The 13,477-nt window shown below is 36.8% G+C and overlaps 1 protein-coding gene across 2 annotated transcripts; it reads right to left on the bottom strand.

Moving 5' to 3' along the window:
- LOC18777712 lies at window positions 4,833-12,448 on the bottom strand. 2 transcript variants are annotated; one of them, XM_020564615.1, is made up of 6 exons: window positions 11,718-11,847; window positions 9,702-9,792; window positions 8,301-8,362; window positions 6,598-6,688; window positions 5,982-6,084; window positions 4,833-5,898 (listed from the first exon to the last, which is right to left on the bottom strand). In XM_020564615.1, exons 1-6 carry the CDS (start codon window positions 11,731-11,733, stop codon window positions 5,191-5,193), a joined length of 1,071 nt encoding a protein of 356 aa, XP_020420204.1. In that variant the 5' UTR covers window positions 11,734-11,847; the 3' UTR covers window positions 4,833-5,190. The 2 variants fall into 2 exon arrangements, with proteins under 2 accessions (XP_020420204.1, XP_007209228.1); XM_007209166.2 differs by lacking the exon at window positions 9,702-9,792 and having other exon boundaries at window positions 11,718-12,448.

Raw genomic sequence — 13,477 nt, 5'->3', positions numbered from 1 at the left:
ACCTGCAAAAATAAGGAATCTTTGGCTTTCTTTCCATTCTTTTTTATATTTGGGGAAGGTGGCATTGCAATGTGAAAAGACCCAAAAACGTTTTTGGCAAAGTTACACTCTTCTGACACGGACACACAGACACACACTTAAATACAAATAGATTTTTAGGGTTGGTGTTTGGGTGGATATTAAAAATTTAGCAAATGGGTTATCTTTCTTTCTTTCTCTTGTTTGTTTTCCATGATTCTTTCTTCTTTTACGGATAGGCTTCTTTTCCAAGGTCTTTTGGCTTGATTAGAGTACGTGTAAGTTGGTTCAAATTGCTAAAGTCTTTATCAAAATGGGGTACGTAAGACTAAAATGTTTGGTTTAGGCCATTTTCTCGATCCCTTTTGATAAACCACAGATGATGGGATGAGATTTAAACATGCACACACACCGCGCCTTGAATTCTTAAAATTTTTGGGACTATGCCATGCATGTGGAGCCCTTGTCTTTAATTTTGGTTCACTTTTGTCATGTGAAGGAGAAAAGGTCAAGAGGAGTCCGTGGGGTGAAATGTGCACTCGAACCAAGAGGAGCCCAAATCATGAGAGGATGAGAAACTACATCCCAATTGATTGTAAGGATAACTTCAATTGGGAATCAAGATAATATGAGATGATAAACCATTGTTTAGCAAAACAGATAAGAACATGACATGTATTTGAAATTTAGGTCCTCAAATTACTTTTAGTCTACTAAACACTTGACAAATAACACGAATTTTTTTTGGAGAGACCAAATTAAAGAGTAAATTAGTTAAGGAAACTGTGAAGTGAAGAGTTGTCCCATATTGAAAAGTTAATGCACCTTGCACGCTTATTTATAAAGAGTTGAGCTATTGCTATAAATGCTAATTAGTTTTGAGGTGGAACCTCAACCTCCTTAATGATATGAGAGCGAGTTTGTGAACCATCACAAGTGCAAACATAACTATTTTTGGATTAGATTACCTTGTTCTTATATTGTCTATTGTAGACTTTAGAACTGGTCAAGCTTCAACCCCAAGGAACTATTTGAAAGCAACAAACGAAACAGAAATTTCGAATTATTGGATACGCATATAGTGTTTAGCTTTTGCACAACTAGCTAGCTAGGGAAATAGGGAAGGTTGGTTTTGGGAGGTAGACTGCTTCATTTCAGAAAAGAAAGTTTCCAATTTCCTTTGTCTTATATACCTTAAATTGAGCATGCCCTACTAGTTTTTGGTGGTTCAATGTTGAACTTTTCCAAAAGTTGAGATCAAATCTCTATCCCAACAGTTGCTATGAACCCACTACTAATTAAACTTAGGAATTAATTAAACTAATCATAGATTATTATACATAATTAATCTTTGTTTTCTTCTTCTAGTTTTTCACTAATTACTATATTGTGATTTGTGCAGGGCATGCACATCGATTAAAACGTAACATTTTGGAAAACCTTAACTTGGGTTTGGAACTTTTCACTTGGATTTATCTGCTGATCATATCCCTTGCACAACACGGTTGTTACAAAATATGCAATATTGTGTGGAACCAAGCCAAGCCACCTGCTTCTTTTGACCTAATCTAATCCAATCCAATCCCTACTACCATTCAATTCAATCCAGTGAAGCATTAATCAATTGCACATTTCTTAAACTTGGGTATAAGAAGGTGATTGGAACACGTTTGCTTAATTGCTTTGGGGAGGACAAAATTTGCAATTGCATAGTAGGGACCATGTGAAGGCAGGGCGGGCAGGCACCAATCTTGAATATTAATAATAATAATAATAATAATAATTATTATTATTATTATTAACATTAACCCACTGGTTTGCCTAACTAACACAAATGTGTCATTGTATGGGTCAATTTCATGCTCAAAATACAACCAATGTTTTGTCATATTATCTGTCCATGTGAATAAAATGACGGTGTATATGGAAACATTTGGTCCAAGACATAACACATATTGGTTCTCGGGACTCAGCTGTGCACCTAATTAGTTTAATCTCCTTGTTTTCATGCCATACAATCAAAGAAACTCCAAGCAAGTTCTAAAGCCATAATAATGTGTGACACTTCTGAATCTTGTACATTCATGGTATATATGGTCAGTAAAATCAATGGCATGCAAGATATTTACGGCGTCCTCCTTCGCATGGACATATATGTATCATGGAATAAAACAATCAATTATTAAAGTTATATCGTCTTAAAATATAATTTTCTCTACAATGTTAAAAGATGTCTCAAGTTCGAATCTCTACTCTTTTATCCCCTCGCTTTCCTGCTTTTTTTTTTCTTCCTCTCTTGAGATTTAAATATAACTAAATCCTATCTCTTACATTGGCACCTGATATTTTCTCATCACCATATATTTCCAAGTAAGTTTCTAAGTTAAGCAAACTTAAAATAACCCATGTGCTGCAGTGTGACTTGACAAGACAAACATGATCATAAGTGAAAGCATTTTTTTTGGTCTGAACAGTTTAGAACATAAATCAGTGGCATTGGAATGGCATCAATCAAAGGTCCAATAGTACAATTACACAATTATAGAGAGAAACCATGATTCCTGGCTGCACATATATACACATGAAGAGGACTTTATGAAAAGAGGAATATGGATGCCAAACATTACAGGAAAGATGCTTCCTTCTTGACAGGGGCTTTGTTGATAGTCACTCAGAATATATATAAAATGGCTTGACATTACCAGCGTGAGAGATTCTCAGCTGGGTTTTTTTTTAAATTTAAAATTTAAAATTTATTTTTTAAATTTAAAATTTTGTAAATCTTTTATCACCAACATAATTATGGTTCCTCACCGTGCGTGGCCTAAATTAAAGAAATCAATTTGATTAGAATCACAAAAGGGCTCCAGATGGAAAGCATGTGTGAATGAGAGTTTGAGGGAGAGTAATATTGCTTGTTGAAAGAATCAATATCTTAAATAAGAGGCATGTCGAAACTTGAAAGGGATATTGTCAAGCGAAGTTTGACTATTCAGAGGGGGGAAATCATATATGTTTTTGCCTCACCAAGATCACAAATAAACATTTTTAAAAGTTGGGTTGCTTTGATTATCAATACAAGCATTTAAAAACTTGAATGATTTCTGCTTTTTATTGTCAAGATCCCCCTTGGCATCATATCACCTCTCATTTTATTCTTTTAATAATATGATAGTCATCTGTTTTCTTTTTCAGGTGGCTAATAATTTAGTCTATAGTGAATCTAGATCAATGAGAGAAGAAATCATGATTATTATTAAGAGAGATGAACAGGTTGAAGAGCACCGGCCATGATAATGGGGTTGATAAAAATGAAAAGGTGATGTTGAGATGAGTAGAGCCATTGAAATTGAAAGCATTGACAGCCTTGTTTCAAGGGAAGATAGGCTAGAAAGTTTGATGTCCACCAAGAAAGTAGTTGTTGGTTGAGAAGTATATGAAGAAGAATAAAGCAAGAAGAAAATAAAAAAGAAGCACTAGGTATTGATGAGAAACCTACAAAGCTAAAATGCCTCATCAACAAAAGCTTTATGTGCAAAAATTCACAGAAGATGGGATTTCTTTGTCATAATGGTATGTGTCTTTAGAACCCATTTGCGATTCTTTTCATGAGGGCACCAGCAAACCACCCAAACTAATCAGACTTTGATTCAAAGACAAACAATGAGAAAAGGATACTACTAGTAACAATGTTTATATTTCAATAATTAATGGATTATATCCATTGTGAAATGAGAAATTAGCTATCTAAAATTTACGCGAGAGATGTAAAACTTATTTCATATAATGTTTCTTATATAAAATCAACAATTGTCGTCCACGAGACTTTTTCATACACGGGCCGGTTTAATGTGCAGAGTATTCACATAACACCATGTGGGGATCACTTTTGAATAAAATCATGGATAGTTTCAAACCAAAGATCAAATTAAAGGAATTAGATTGGTTGTTCGTACTCTTGTATCTTCCCAATTTAACTTTCTTGCTTCTAGATACAACTGGCCAACATCAAATCAAATTTAGTGTGTCTTTCATGTGTGTGGTTTATTTTGTGATTTGATCTCACTTTGGATGCTCGCTTTATGCTAATTCCTAACAATTCACACTTTTAGTATTGCTTTACCAAATAATATATAATCCTCTTTTCTCCAAGCGCACGCAAGAAAGCAAAGCAACCCTAAATTGCGACTTTGAGAAAAGAAAACAAGAAAAAGAAAAATATTGTATGAAGTCGGCATTTGGGAATTGAGAGATGGCACAAGATATCATTTGAAAACCAGTATTTCAAATTGGGGGGTTCTTGAAAGTTTGAGAGTACGGAGATCACAAGAAAAAAAATTAAAGTCTCTTTCTGTGCCTGTTTGACCCACGTTCTTAGCCCATACAGGTTTTCTTTATTTAATAGTGTTGAAATGTTTGGGTGGAAGAACCCTTCAGCTGCCTATTGAAAGTCAAATTTGTGGAAGTCGACCAAAAAAGCCATCTGGGTATTTGACCACAAATTTTCTCAAGAATAATAACACCAATCTTTTTTGTTTTAGTTTTAAGTTTTCTTGATTACAGAATTAGTGCACGCAATTAAACCCTGGTTGTATTCTCTAAATTTAAGGCTGTTTTTCATCCCATTATCAGAGGATACAGTCTGGGGAAGCTTAGTGAATTACCAATGTCACCCCAAGGAGAGATTCTAACTACTCTAATGTACGGAGAGGAGATCAAACTCGAGTGCAACGGGTGGACACATTGCCATTGGCCAATTGGTATAACCCACATCTTCCAATCTTCTAATTATTTAGTAAAGGCAGAACCAAAGCATCCCAACAATAAGCATTGGTTTATTTGTTTGAAAAGGAAAAATGCTTTTGCCTACACTCAATATATTACAAAAAACAGCTATCAAGATGAAGAATCATTAGCCTACCCAAAGGGTCATTGCCTTCATGCAATTTGCATTGCTACATTAAAACAAGAAAAATCAGTTACCATTGTTGCATCCAAATTGAAAATGTCAATTTGAAGCAACTTCTAAGCATCCCTTGATTTATTATTGACTAGAAAGGAAACTCTAGGAAGAAACTACATTAATCTATGGCACCTCCCTCAAATCATAGATCCTCTAAATTGACTATTAAGTCCAAATCCTACGACAAAATCTTACCTCTAAGTCTTTAATCATAAACCTTGTATATGCTCAAGGGAAGAGAAGTGAGTGTAGACGATATTGAGAGTTTCTTGATCGATTTCGGTAGTGCTAACGACTTTAGGAAATGAATAATTCGACTCTTTTCGGGGTTCCAAATCATTCTTTGTAGCCTGTTTCTCTTCAGATTCTGATGTACTAGTCAATTTATGTTCCTTGAAGAGCTGAGATTTCATCTCCAAGCACAACTTCAGATCCTCCTCATTTCGGGCCTTGTTCAGCTTATCAATGAGATCGCCTAGAGCAGAAGCCCTTTCGGCCTGCCATTTTTCCCCTTCTTTGGGCCCCGGATCCAATCCAGTTCCCACAATTGGTTCCTTCTCCCCATCATCTAACTCACGTTTTTTAAGTTTCTTTAATCCCTCGTCAACAACTTGCTGTATCCTCTTTCTGAAGTTATTGGTTCTCATTGGATTTGATCTCAACTTCAACTTCAACCCTGAGACCATAGCCTCAGTGTCTTCTTCTGTAGTAGCAGTAGTACTATTATCGGTTGATATGGATTTGAGTTCAGCTTCATCCCCAATGGACTCCTCCATGATAGATTTCACAGAAAACACTTCCTCTAATAGGGTGACATTCTGCGTGTATCGATCAAAAGCTTCATTTTCCACTTCGATGTTTCTGTCCTTGTATTCCTTTAACTTGGAAAATCTCCACTCATTAATAGCTACGGCATCCTGAAATTAATTCCTATAATTAGAACAGGCCATTCTCACTGTAAATAGTACAAGAACAAATAGATAGTGCCAAGGATATGCACCTTTTTGGTCAAAGGCTTCCTAGAACGAAGGGGAAGATGCACATTATTGAATTGAGCAAAATTGTTCGAAAGTTGCCGGAGTGATGCAACTCGATGTGAATTCCTGAAACACAGCTAACAATTTAAGAAAATCTACATCCAGAACAAAAACAGAGTTTGCTTTGAAGACCCCCAAAGAATTAGTAACTGAACCGCTCAGGACAGCCAAGTTAAACAAGACAAAAATAAATTTGAAACATGGAAAGTTCATAAAGCAATTATTAAAAGGTGGGGGGATTTTTTTTTTCCCCAAAAAACATCAAAGTTAGACCACAGAACATAATCTGTGGAAATCTTTGAGCCAATTTCCTTGCATAGGAAGATTTGACTCATTAAATCAGCAAGTATTACGAACTCATGTTCAATTTAGGTCATTGGTGAATCAGACTATAAATTGGCTGAGATTCCAACAATTTTTTAGAAATCTGACCATAGTATATACATGGTAGAAGAGCAATGCAATTTTCTAAGGAAAACAATTTAATGACCAGAATTTTAGAGAAAAAAAAAGGCATAGATTACAATTATCAGAAATACAACCAGATATAACAACGGGAGACTGAAGGTAAGAACTCACCCTGATGGTGATGCCTCAATTGATTGATGGTCAAATAGAGGAGAGCTTGATGTTGGTGCCTTGTCTGGAAATGTTGCATTTGATTTCAAAACTGCAGTGGTAATACAGTCAGAAAAGAGAAACCAAAAACAAGGTCATGCTCCAGAAAGGATAAAACACCCACCCTAACCGCTAGAACTACCCATGCCAACCCAAACCGTATGGTGACTCAATGTAGATCAGTTCATATATTTGAGTACGCAACAAACTAAGTTTGCATGTTTGGTTATATTATCAAAAAATTGGACAAAACTGATGAGCGTTGTCTTTTTATAGCAAACAAGAATTATATTGAAAAGAGAAAAGCAAAGAATAGGACAAGATGGGAAGAAGTTCTTTAGGATCAAAAGCTTAAAAGTACAATTAAATCCCTTACAGTGCATCATAAGTAACAGACAACCCGCAAGAAATCGTGCAAGCAAATGCCCAAATCAACTCAACATCCTACCCTTATCAATACACCATCACTGTCTTTTGTGTAGCGTAAATGAGCCATTGATGATTCTGACATGCACAAGCTAATTCACACTCACTGTACGCACAGGCAAGCTTCCTAAGTGAGCAACTATAATCCAAATGTTACATAACCAATCTTGTCCATCGACAACACAATTACCCTTCATGCCTATAAGCATATTGTTACCCACTAGCATGGCCAAAACCAAACCAATACCACACTGGCTCCAGCCTACTCCGGTGGTAGCCAGAAGCCTCACAAATCTCTAATGTTTCATCCAAACATAGCCTTACACAGAAGGTCTTAGTGCTAGCAATCCTGTATTGCTGACACTGTCCATTATGCTTACAGCATTGAGAGACACTAAGCTCCTCTCATTATTGCCTAGAATCCATTCTAAGATTCCAACATCGCCACAGGTATCTTACTCAGTGCACATAAGTGACTGCATGGGTGATGGAAAAGATTACTACGCACCCCTAAGATTACTACACACCCCTATGAGAGTTTTTTAAGCTATCAGCCTTCTTCCTTGAAGGAAACATTAGAGTAACCATTTTGGAAAATAATAATTGAAATACTTAAATTGTCAATTGCCATTTTTTCCCCATTACCACTCACCACAACAGTCGCTCCATTTTTACTAGATGGCCGCGCAGTCTTTGACACAGCCATCAGCTCATCGCCCTTTTTGAACCATTACATTTTACTACCTAACCTAGCTGGCCATTTTTGAACCCCTCAAAAAGCTGCAGTAGTTATCATCACTCTTCCTGACATGAAATTTATTCCCATCCATACCAAAGTCTCTTTACATCAACCATTTCTTAAGCATTTTACTACACTGCCAGAGAATAAAAGAACAGATAGAAACCAAATAAACGTAGAAAATTACCAGCATGCATTGCTAGAATTAATTCTAAAGCATTATATAGTCAGTAAGACACATCCAGGCTACCATAAAAAATAAGTAGGGCAGTATAATTGGACAAGAATTTATGGGACAATGGATGAGCTTCCCAACTAAAAAAGAGAAAACTAGGTTACTTGCCAATATGCTTTGAATCTTCACATTAGTGTTGGAAACCATACAAACAATAGCAAACAACAAAATATATATATATATATAATTATCCAATGTTCCAAATACCCACACACTTGAAGGTAGAAATGTTTTGATAAGGTATAGAGACTTGAATTAACATACCATGAATATGACATGGATTTTGAGCTTTTGAGCAGCAACTCTTGCATGACTCGTATGGACACCTGGACATTCAATTCAACTCAACAAAACGATCACAGAAAGAAAAGGATATTATTCTAAATGTAGAAACAAAAACAATAAATATTGACAACAATAAAGGTGAGTGAAAAATATAACAGTGTGTATGAAGCAAAAAACGAAACTTCCTAAAACATCTTCAACAATATCAAGGTACAAATCAATCCACTATGGCCTATCTCCTAATGGGGCACAAAGGAGAAGGATCATAATTGATTCTAACAAAGAAAACCAGATTAGGATTTGCCTCAGTGAGAGCTGTGAACAATACCCTCACATAGTAACTTGATTCTTTCTTACGGATGGTAATGAAGATGGATTATCTCAAGTTTTTTAAAGTGCGTCAAATGGTGGTTGAACAAATTTCAGGAATGGCTGAAAATTAAAAACTTGAAAATGAAAAGAAAAAAATAATAATGTTTTTTTATGAAACAAAATTTTATTAAAGAACTCAAAACACAATACAAGACACAGTGAATCAGAGGTCCGCCATCCCAAGGAAATAAAATGGACCCAAGAATGCCAGATATAGAAGATAACGACACTGTGATGAACTCCAAGTAATTTGCTGGATGAGGGTACACCTCCTTTCATATTCCGTATCTAAGGGTATTTCTTGTTCTTTCGGTCCAAACAAATAATTTCATATGTAATAACTTTCTGAACGTTTCTTCAAGTCTGTTTAGGATGCATTCTAATGAAAGATCCTGAATCTTGTCTAACAATAACTACAGCAGCATTCTTTGCATGCATGATAGATAACTTTCTAATTGCAGAACTTATTTAGTATGTGATGGTTACTGCATCAACTATATTACAATAATGCTTGACGCACCACAATTTTATACCATAACCACCTCATGTAGCAGCTAAGTAATGCATGCCACATCAATTAAGGGCTCATTTGGTGCCTAGGATTGGATTGGATTACATAACTCACTAGATTTATGGCATGTTGAATGAAGAAATGAATAAATTTTGTCCAAGTTGAAGGCAGAAGATGGATCACTCATGAAGGAAACTTATCCCATCGAATCCCCACAAAATGGTAGGATATCAACATGTCATAACTCATCCCTTCTAATGCCCACAAAATAAAAAATCATTCACCTCTACCTTCGTTTCCTCCTTCAACATACCTTAAATCTAGTGAGCAATCTAATCCAATCCAATCATAGGCACCAACCGAGCATGAGACAGCTTAGTGAGAACTAATTTCTTGGTATAAAAAAAGACAGATGAAAGGAAAAGAGATCTAATGTGAGGAAAGGTTGAGACTTGGATCTGCAAAAGGAAAAGAGATAAGATGTCTAATAAACATACGTGAATTGATCTAATTCTACTGGTGTGAAGAGACTAGTCATGAACTTCCAGAAGCAACCGTACTCGCCATCAAGAAAGCATGAGTTCCGATCTGGAAATGCATCACTGAAAATGAGATATGATCTGCAAAATCAGATCTTCACATGTACAGCACTGAAACAAAGGGTATATGGATCAGACACAGAATCCAGAGGTAGAATCCTCTTGTTCTTTACCACTTTTTATATTTGTTTTCACTGGTAACTGATACCGTTGATGGAAGTCCGACCAGTGGGGGGGGTGAGAGAGGGGATGGATAGGAAGACAATAGAAGTAGGCCTGAAAATTTTAATTGGTCTTTTTAATTAAAAAGTAATAAAAATTAATACCTAGCTAACTCATTAAGTACTTAACTACTGTGGCATGTCCAAGTCAGCTGCCACATAAGGTGGTTTAAAAATATGGCATAAGATTGTGCTATGTCTAGCAATATTGACAATATTATGATTTCACCAAAAAAGTTCAAAATTTATTCTTTTTATTATTATCACAGAATTCCAATAACAGTCAGAAGCATTTTTTTTTCTTCATGGCATTTGCACAGCTCATGAAAGTTTACCCCAACTACCTAGTTTTCAGACCCATAAATGAATGTTGTAACTCGCTTATCTTCCCTAGACCTCCCCTACTTCATTGAGAAGAAGGGGTTATTCTGTCAATTATCAGCTTCATCAATGTAAAGCCCCTACTCATTTCAATCACGTCATAATTGAACCAGAAAAAGTTGTGAACTGCCATCAAGTTAACCTTGTAGGCACAAGAATAGCATGGCAACAGATTCTACCAAGATCTTCACTTTCCAAACTAGAAAAGAGGTCTAATTCTTCTTGCAAAGATGCCGTTCAGATGGGGAACATCTGTTGTTTTTTACATTCTAACAGTCCCCTAACATGTGAGCCTTTCCACCGCTAGAGAACCAAACACGTAGAATTAATTCAACATACATCGAAAGTTTCCAGATGCATGGATCTGAATTCAGCATCTTCAGCTCTAATGAAATAATAAGTTAATTGGTTAACTACTCTTCCTAAAGTCTAAGCTAATAGGACGTAGAACCGACTATAATTTGCACATTCTATCAAAAAGTACTAATAATAATGTGAAATTGAAACCACAACTCCAAGACGCCTCCTCATTACACTGTGAGGCATAGTTACATTCACGCTTTTGAATGCTAATCACTTGCCTTCAAAACCATAAACAACATCAATTTTCTGGCCAGGAATTAAATTCCCTCCAATTAATTACCAAACCGGACAACCACAAACATGGCAGTTCTTCAAAAAATTGTAGATTGTACTCTTTGATTTTTCAAAATTCAAGACAGTTGTGCAATCTTGACCACAACAACAAATAATACTACCCTAAAGTGTGAGCCTCTCTGCCACTAGAGAGCCAATCACGTCGATCTAATTCAACATAAACTGGAAGCTTGCAGTAGCGTGGATCTGAATTCAGCGTCTTCAGCTCTGATACCATAATGGTATGGTTACTTGGTTTACAACACTTCCTAAAAGTTAAAGCTATTACGATGCAGACCGAATATTGTTTCTTTATTCATTAACAAACAATACAGATCATAATGTGAAATTGAGACCAGAACTCCAAGACATCTCCTCATTCCAGCTTCTCCAAGGTTTATATACATGTGCGTGTGTGTATATATGCACACCACCTTCAGCCATAGTTAAATTCGTGCTTTTTACAGCATCAATCTTATATCTAGCAGAGCCAAAGTCCTATTTCAATAAAGTAAACGACGGACAAAATCACATCAATTTCTATCCCAAAGATTTCAATTCACTCAAATTAATCACCAAAACCGCAAATGAACCACCAGAAACAAGGCAGTTCTTCAAAAACAATAACAAAAATCAGATAACCATGCGGCCAGGCTAGGACTCCAAAATTAATTGTGCAGAAACAGAATTCAACAGCCATAAAAAAAAAATGTAATTAAAAAAATAGGAGATTTACCGGGAACGAGCGACATTGCCGCACTGTTTACACTTGGGCTTGTTAAGCCCGCGAAGGGTCTTGGGTGGCGTGTCCGTACGGTGCACCGTCTGGAACGGAGCGACGGCAGGCACGGCCGCGGTGGCGGTGGTCGCAGCGGTGGAAGGAGTGGCGCCGGAGCTGGTGCTGCTTAGGGCTGGCGAGGGCGAAGGGGCTGTTGCTGCCATAAGAGCGCCAAATTGGTTTTGTATTATTTGAAGCGGTGGTTTATGAATTCAAATTAGAGAGGTGAAGTTGAGGAATTAGAAGAGTGATTTGTTGGCATTTTAATTTTTGTTTTGAGATTTTGATAAAAATAATTTAGTTTTAAAAAGAAGTTAAAATGAAGGGGGTGTTTTGGTTTCACTGTCGGAGGGAGAGGTGCAGCGGAGTTTATGTTTATTTAGGGATCGGTGTGGGTTTTTAGGGCTGGTGGGGGTGAGGTGGCATGCAGGAGTCTCAATGGGCCGGGTTTTAAAAGAAGTCCTCGGATCTGGCCCAATTTAATTTAAGGATCTAATTATTCACAAGTGTTTTTTATTTTATTTTTTTGGTAAGATTCAAAAGGAATTCTCTTCTACGTACAAGTCAGACTCACAGCCCTAAATTTTCAAAATCCAACCGATTGGAGTTGGACTTTTAAATCTTGGATCATTCACCCAATGTATTGGCTCTTCGTTGGGTAAGATTCAAAACGACTCATCTTTATATCATACTTGATTGGGGAATCATCTCATGACACGTGAAATGTGGAATTTACAAAGGAACCCAGACAAAGCACTAAGGCCCATAAAACAATAATCGATAGGGAGAGCCTTGAGCAACCTACCTTACATACATCATCAACACGATGCACCTTCTGCAATATAATCTGCCGATCCAACCAAAGAAGGCGGCTGTTATACCAGGCTAGACAAAGGATGTGTTACAGTCTCCCAGACAATGCCCACAGTCCCATATCGAAATCCCACTTAAGGTGCACACCTCACAAGATCTATAAATAGGAGTGCAAATCTCCAAAATGAGGTAAATGTTTCATTCAGCTACTTAGCCCTTACTATGTCCAAATTACTAATTACTTTGTCATTAAGCTAACTTAAGCATCGGAGATCCTTGGGCCAGTACTACACCAGTTCCTTAGGTTTTACCGTAGCTCTTTATCTTGCAGATCCTCCTCATTTGCTGAAGAGCCCAATGAGGCCGAAAGTGATTCAACATCTCTAAGTTGGGCCCAAAAGTGCTCGACCATTTTTGTGCATCAATCAGATACTTGCCGAACACATCGGTAACACCATGGAGGTTTATGTGGATGATATGTTGGTCAAAAGCAAAACTATTGAACGACATCTCCACAACCTCTCAATCATGTTTAACATCTTGAAGAAGTATCGAATGTGGTTGAATCCGACGAAATGTGTTTTCGGGGTATCTTTGGGCAAATTCTTTGGCTTCATGATCAGCCAACGTAGCATTGAAGTGAATCACGAGAAAATCAAAGCTCTTATCAACATACAGGTGCCGAAGACACTAAAAGACATTCAAAGTCTTATCGACAACGTTGCAGCCTTAATAAGGTTCATTTCTAAGGCTACCAATTGGTGTTCCTCGTTCTTCAAGGCTGTCAAAGGCAACAAACGGCACATTACTTGGACTGCCAAATGTAACCTCGCATTCAAATATCTGAAGAACTATATGAGCAGAGCACCATTATTGTCCAAGCCCATTCCTGGTGAAATCATTTC

The sequence above is a fragment of the Prunus persica genome, chromosome G5 (assembly GCF_000346465.2).
Source record: "Prunus persica cultivar Lovell chromosome G5, Prunus_persica_NCBIv2, whole genome shotgun sequence".
Taxonomy (NCBI): Eukaryota; Viridiplantae; Streptophyta; class Magnoliopsida; order Rosales; family Rosaceae; genus Prunus; species Prunus persica.
Note: the sequence above shows the minus strand (reverse complement) of the source record. Positions and strands in the feature narration are given on the sequence as shown.